Source organism: Protomyctophum bolini (genome assembly GCF_963924005.1).
Source record: "Protomyctophum bolini genome assembly, chromosome: 14".
Taxonomy (NCBI): domain Eukaryota; kingdom Metazoa; phylum Chordata; class Actinopteri; order Myctophiformes; family Myctophidae; genus Protomyctophum; species Protomyctophum bolini.
The window spans coordinates 36,652,982-36,660,311 of record NC_137875.1 but is presented as its reverse complement, the minus strand read 5'-3'; the positions used below and the strand labels follow the sequence as shown (position 1 = coordinate 36,660,311).

The 7,330-nt window shown below is 46.3% G+C and overlaps 1 protein-coding gene across 1 annotated transcript; it reads left to right on the top strand.

Annotated features, from left to right (window-relative positions):
* Positions 1-954: 954 nt before the first annotated feature.
* Positions 955-5,248, top strand: ly6pge (lymphocyte antigen 6 family member pge). The gene is made up of 3 exons (XM_080781612.1): positions 955-1,299; positions 3,758-3,874; positions 4,889-5,248. Exons 1-3 carry the CDS (start codon positions 1,239-1,241, stop codon positions 5,080-5,082), a joined length of 372 nt encoding a protein of 123 aa, XP_080637738.1. The 5' UTR covers positions 955-1,238; the 3' UTR covers positions 5,083-5,248.
* The last annotated feature ends 2,082 nt before the right edge of the window (positions 5,249-7,330 follow it).

The following is a 7,330-nucleotide window of genomic DNA, read 5'->3' as shown; positions in this document are numbered from 1 at the left end:
ACAGCTCGCATTAACTAGTCTGCGCACCTTTTGGGTTTCAAGCGGTGCTATAATCATGTAAGACGAACTGTATAACCCTGTGAAAGCTAGAGCCGTTGCACTCGCATTAAGACAGGACCTGAGACCGTGTCTGTGTTGGCGCTCCTGTGCAATCAGCTGTGGAGATGGCTCAGGCCATCTTAACGGGGTTTCAAAGCTGATCTATAAGTGGATATATATGCAGATGGGAGGGAGATTTTCCCTTGGTGTGCCACGTTCAATCAGTTAGGTGATGTAAGTGTGTGTGTGTGTGTGTGTGTGTGTGTGTGTGTGTGTGTGAGAGATCTTTTCAACTTTTCAACTGTTCAACAATAGCCGTTGTTTCCTATGTAATGACTTCCCTAACCAACCAAAAAGTGGACCTTGTAATTGTGAGAACAATTGGCAGAAAAAGGGGTAAAAGATAAATAGAAGAAAAACAATCACAAAATTATTACGTTTTATTTCTCGACGATATGTCATTGAGGTTTTAAAAGTGTATGTGCATTGTGCAAGATTAATACTAATAGTAAAATACTATACTGCTAAATAAATCCCCTATCAAAATGGTACATAAACAAAACACCCTACTGTTATAAATGTTCCGGTGTGCTCGTGTCTAGTATAGTATAGTCAACAAAGACCTAATTAAGCCTAAACAGCTAGCTGCATGCTAGTGTCGTGCACCCAAAATAGCTGATCCACAAACTCACACGGTGGCGCGGCGTGGCGTGTTGTGCACTGGCACGCCGGCTATTTTCAGCATGCGACACGCGCATGCAAACCAAGTGCCGCGAGTCGAGCCCCGGCCTGCCATGACATAAGAGCCCGGGGTAACGCCAGGATAGGGGAGGGATTTGTCGGGGAGGGGTCAGAGGGCGTGGCAGGGGAGGAGGGGTCAGGGGTGGTTGTCGGGGCAAGTGATCCAAGCAGGAATCCTTCACGGTATAGATGAGGATTCTCCCACTACCTCTCTCTCTCTTTCTCTCTCTTCGCTGCTCGTTCTTCCCCGAGAGAAAACGCCTCCTGGATGTGGAGACCCGGTGGCGGCGGTATAAGGGCCCAGTGGAGTAGCTGCTAATCTCCCTGTCGGTGCTAGGCGAGGATATTAAGTCCGTTGTTCCCCGATAGCTCAGATTAAGATCAGCGGGCTTTAAGCAGGAAAACGGCCTGCTTTTTTCCAGAGCCAAGCTTCAAGAAGGACCACCAGGCCGGCCAACATGAGAGCTGTCCAGTTCTGCCCGCTCGTCCTGTCCTCCCTGGTCCTCCTCGCTGCCCACGGTAAGGACTTTTACCTTCTCTCTCCTCCCTTCTCTCCTCATCGCTCCCTCCATCCATCCATCCTCACCTCCGTCCATCCATCCATCCTCGCTCCTTCCGTTATCTGATCTCGGAGACCTCATGGGTCCCTCCTTTGCCACTGGCCTAGCCTAGTAGATTTAACCTGTATGCAGGTGATGACCCTTATCTCAGTTGAGGACTTAACCCTTGATCCCTATATATCCCTTTCCGTATGATGAATAGCGGAAATACAGTCTATAAGGCTGTCTATAAGCTCACAACATGTATAGCAACTGTGAGCTTGTACGTACGTAGATCATCTATATTTGCTAATGAAGTGTTAAAAATGATTTGGAAATTGTTTGTCTAAAATGGCATGCACAGAGTATGAAAGTGGTTAAAGCTTATTTTTTTTCCCTTTGCTTTTTCGTTTTGTTTGGTTTGTTTTGCTTGAATCTCCTTTTTTTGGATTGTAAGACCTGATCTCTCATGTCTGGCATGGTGATTAATTATGGGGTAAAAACATAGTTTTTCTTTCCCTCGTCCGCCTGTCATCTCCTTCTGTAACTAGCAGGCAATCCCCATGCAGTTAATCCCCTAATAGGCCTGGAGGCTAATTCTTCTAGCATGTGTGGAGAGTTGCTGGGAGGATGGATTTGGGTCAGATCCAGAGTTTCAGACAGCGGGGGGGCAGAAAACAGAGAGAGGAAGAAGGCAGTTCATTGTTGTTGGATGGACACCACCGTCGATGCACTGACTAAAGTATAGGCTTCATTTAAAAAACGGCAGCACAACAGACAGAAGATTAAGTGTCATGTTGATTACTCGCTGGTATAAGTGAGTCATCATCATTGCCTTTTCATCTGAAAAGTAAGTTGGCTGATTTATGCTCTATCGTTCGGCAGTGATGCACGCTGAAAACAGAACTTGTAGATGGGCTATTTTCGGCACGCAAGCACGACAAAGCGTAAACTAGAAAAGGTGCTCCTCAGTCAGAGCACGAAATGTTCGGAATGCGTCGTCGTCTTCACGGCAAGCAGACATGATTTCGGTTCATGATTTGAAGCATTTCGTTGAATCTTTAGTTTACAGGGGCCGGTTCCCAATTGCAGTAAGTGCTCTTTTAGAGCGGTTTTGAAAGAGAGTCAAGATTCACACTTCTTTATGACTGAAAAAAAAAAACCTTCATTCATGCCAAATCTGGGTTGAGCGTGATTTGTGGAGCTCCCTCTGGTGTTGTGATTGTGAACTTGATTGACGTTTTTTGAACAGGTGCATGGGTATCAAAGAGGTGCAGTGTATCTTGTAGACCAGGCCCATTGCAAGTTGCTGAACTCCACCTATCTTCTATACCTGAGGATGATTTGGAAAGAATTCACGACAATCGTTCGTGATTCAAAAACACAGTCTCTCCTGCCTGGCGGCGGAGAGAGACAATCGGGGCTTCGCGGAGTCCAGTTGTTAGCAGCTGTCATGTCGCTGGCCTTTCCTTCACGATTTGACTTCACTTGGCTGACTTTGATTTGAAAGGTTCAGTGGACGCTGTCAGACACTGTAAAGAGAGTACACAGCGGTCCGTCTCTCTCTCCCTCTGAACAGAACAGCGCCGTTCGCTCTGCTGCCATCCCTGACAGGCTGATGAAAGAGAAGGCCTCCCCGGTGATAAAAGGGGTTAGTTTTGCCGGTCAGAACGGGAGATGAGCTCCGGCAGGGGGATGTTTGTTGTAGCATGTCAAAAGGTTCTTCTGCGGGTCATTCTCTGCTTGATCCTCTCCGTTAAAGAGTCGGCTATACTGAAAGGCTGCTCGTCGGTGAGATTTATTTTTTTCCCCTTCTTTTTCTTTAGCTGCGTGGAGATTTTCAAAAGGACCCTTTTAAAAGGATATTTCATAGGTCAACAGTAATTCTCAAATAGCGTTTCTCCCCCCCCCCCCAGAGAGGCTTAGAAAGATATTGGAAACTGGGATGGCGGCCAAAGGCTGCTGTAGACTAGAACAGAGCGTGTGGCGGCGGGTGGGATGTTGCTACAGCTAGTTTGACTCTGAGGTAACGGTAACAGACTAACAGTAGTCTCCTCTAATTCGTGACTGATGCCGATGTACCTTTGAAAAGTCCACTTCCCCAACCTACTGTACATGTCAACAGGTGTGAGTGTACAGTACTACCGTATACCTACTGTAGATGCAAAGAAACCTACGTTGTGTGAATACACGGGTCAAAGTTAATTAAACGGGTCCTGTGTTTCATAACTACTGTGATGCCAGGACAGCTACGCTGATGATCCAATGAGACGAACCAATGTTATTCTCCGTAGAAAAGAAATACTTCCGTGACCGAGTAGCGCCAAATCCGTCGGCCTGTTGTGAGACCAACTGTACATGAGAGCGTGTTTCATGTTGTAGGACCACTAAAGCACCACACGATCACATTGGCACGGCGTTTGTTTCTTCTCCTCCAGGTCAGGCACTGCAGTGCTACACCTGCATGGCCTCCAACAACAACGACTGCAACCGCCAGGGTTCCAGGACCTGTCCCAGCTTTTCCGATGCCTGTGCTGTGGTGGTGGGCCATGACAGTGAGTCCAACAGTCACGCTGTGTAGTACTAGTACATCTGCTATAATGTTCCCAATATGTATCTGCAGAACGGAGCCAGACAAAACTGAATGCCACAGACTCCTACGTGTCATCATGTGCTTATCAGGGTGGTGGTGCAGGGGGGGTTTCACGGTCTGAAATGCTTTGAGAGCGAGTGTGCCTTAGAACGATCCTCATGGAAACATGAAAGCCAGTATTGGTGTTTTTCATGTTCATTGGGGACTGAAGGCCAGTCCACACCAATGCAACTCCTTGCAAGCATTCTGCCCAAATGGCACCAGTCATTCCCCACCGCTGCAACTGTCTCTAACACTGTTTGTTGCGTTGGTTTGGTGTGGACTGGCCTTTACTTATACTGTAGCTCTGGGACACCGTGCAATGAACTATACCGTACCTTGCAACTAACTGAAACTGTTTCCTGGGTCCTAGCTGTGCCGAGTACCACCGCTGTACAGAATATAAAAGGTCTGGTCCCAAAGATAGATTTAAATAGTTCTCACAATGTAGCTGTGTGTGTGTAACAGATTAGTGTACACTGTATGTCCTTCATTCATATCTGTGTGTTTATGCCAGACAGGAAAAAAATCTATCTTCACAAAGTCACTCCAAAATGCAGAGATCCTTAAGTCACACACGGCGCACATTGAATTGAACCGAATTTTTAATTTGAATGTGTCAATTAGTCCATTTGTAACGTACCGGTATGTTGCTTAGAGTTAACCCATTCTCGGCGGGGAACCCCTTTTGGTGTTTTAACTATGTCATACTTTAGCTATTGAAAAATAGCAGATCTACAAGCTCTTGTAGGTCTGCTATTTTTGAAAAACCCTGTGAAATTGCGGCACAAATCTTTGAATATATATTCTTTCAGAGCGAACGTTTTATTCATTTCGACGCCATGAGGCCTAAATGGGTTTTAAATAAACACTCAGGATTTCGCAGTGTTAATGCGAAACCTTCTCCTTTGGGCCCCCCCCCCTCCCCCCTCCTCAGGCGGCGTGATGAAGTCGTGTTCCTACAAGTCGTTCTGCAGCCAGGCCAACAGCCAGGGCTACAGGTCGCCGGGCGTCCGAGTCAACTGCTGCTACAGCGACGACTGCAACGTGAGCCGCGCCTCCGCGCTGCCGCGCCTCGGCTACGCTCTGCTGCTCCTCCCACTCCTGCTGTTACACCTGTTTTCGTACTAGTAGCCAATTGAATCTCCATCCCAGTTAGTAGTTACCGTATGCCCCGCTTACACCTGGACCCCATAATGTCGCACCCACCCGACCGCCCCAGAAATGTCAGCGACGAAACACCTATATACGTACAGTACACTACACACACCTGCGTCTGTAATGCCAACATCTTCGCATATAGACCGATTCACAGAGGGGCGCCCTGGGCGCGGCCATTACTGAGGTGTAGTACATGGAGCAGGTGCTCTGTAGACCAGGTGTAGCTAATCAGTGCTGCTGCACTTAATGGTACACCTCAGTAATGGCCGCACCCAGGAAACCCTCTGTGAATCGGTCTATAGCGTGACTTATACCGGTGCTTTACTTTTACGCTCCGGGCCTGTTGTATCCAAGACTTTGAGGAGTTATCCGTAGAGAACGTTGGCTGGAACATTGTGGACACTACTGGGCCCATGTGTCCCGTTGGAGTTATGCCATTAATATGCAGTAGAGGATTTTGTGACAATAAGCCACAAATAGGATTCTATGGACAATACAAGCCCTGTTATATTATGTAGTAATGCATGCTATCACAGTGTTGCTATGGAAATGTACAGTAGGCCTGTACTGTATGCCGACCAGAAACTGCCTACTCCTACCTGACCAAACTGCTTGTCTGCCGACACCGTCTACTCCCTGTTCAGTGTGAAAACCACGTACACAACTCCTGTTATGCAGTACTTACAAACATACTCGCCTTTCAAAGTAAATTAAAGTCATGTCAATTTTGTGTATACCGTACAGCGCCAAATTAGAACAAACACTATGTCATGTACTGTACCAGTGGGGACCTATACTATATAAATGTACACACACCCAACAATCCCCCCATGAGCTAGCGCTTGGCGATGCAGGTGCCAAGGAAAACCTCCACTTTAATGTGAAGAGATCTCGTTTAGAACCAGACTCTAGGTGGGCGGCCATCTGCCTTGCGTGGTTCGTTTGAGAGAGAGAGAGAGAGAGAGAAATACACAAATACACAGAGATGCACAGCAACAAGTATAGTAATGGTCTGGAGCTCCGGGTCCGTAATCACAATCCATGGAAGCCCGTTAGAGGAGAACGTACAAAAAGCGTTGATGGGTCATGAGTGCATGTGGAGAGAGAGAGAGCGAGGGAAAGAGGAGCTCAGTTGTGAGTTATGGGAAGTCCCCCAGCAGTCAAAACAAAGGGCTAGTGCCAGGCAAGCATAAGCCTACTCTTCAGCATACTGTAGAGAAGGTGTACAGTTGTACACCTCCTGGAGCAAAACTGGAAAAGAGCTTGATATTTGAAGACTGGGAGCGCACTGTTCTAGTGGGGGTAATTGGGGTGCAATGAGCCCTTGAAGCTGTGATGTTGACTGACCATTAAGGGCGCTGTGAGGAGAAATATTTGAAATTATTATTTTTTTCTCTTTTTGCTTTCTTATCCAGTGCAGAGAGGCTAATATGGGATCAATATTCCCATGCTGTAGTTCTTGTCGATACATTCACAGCAGCATTCTGGACCAACTGGAGAGTCTTTGGTAACTTATTGATAATCGAGGGTATGCGCGTGACATCATCATCAAACCCGGAACTTATGCAGGAACGCATACTGAGGGCTGTATTTTGCGTGTCTTAAGTACCAGGTCTTATTCCCTAACTTGAGTAAACTAAAGACCTGGAGGCGTGATCAATGCTCTTTGGCCACTCAGAATAGCCAAATGGCATTGATCACGCCTCCAGGTCTTTAGTTTACTCAAGTTAGGGAATAAGACCTGGTACTTAAGACACGCAAAATACAGCCCTGAGTGTCAAAAAACTACTTTCTGGCCTTGACAGCCCCATACATCCAAACAGAAAAGTCCTATCCGATTGCATTAAACAACGTTAAACAATGTTAAACTCACTTTGCCTGTTGCTTTGCCACTCGATTTGCCACTCGATGTGCCATTCACTTTAAATATGCGCACATACCCTCCATAATAAGGAATTGCAATATTCCAGGCTGGTGTTAACAAATGTGTGGACTAGTTATTCTGCATGTTTTTGAGAGGGGATGTGCCTAATTCTTGCAATGTTGTGTAGTTTTTACAAGTTAAATGTTTGTGATTAGGGTAATGTATATATATATATATATATATATATATATAACCTTGTCCAACTCATTGTCTAACTTGTGTCATCATTCATGTGCACACACTAAAATTGATAAATGAGACTTAAAACCATAACCGCTTACTGCTGGTCCTTCA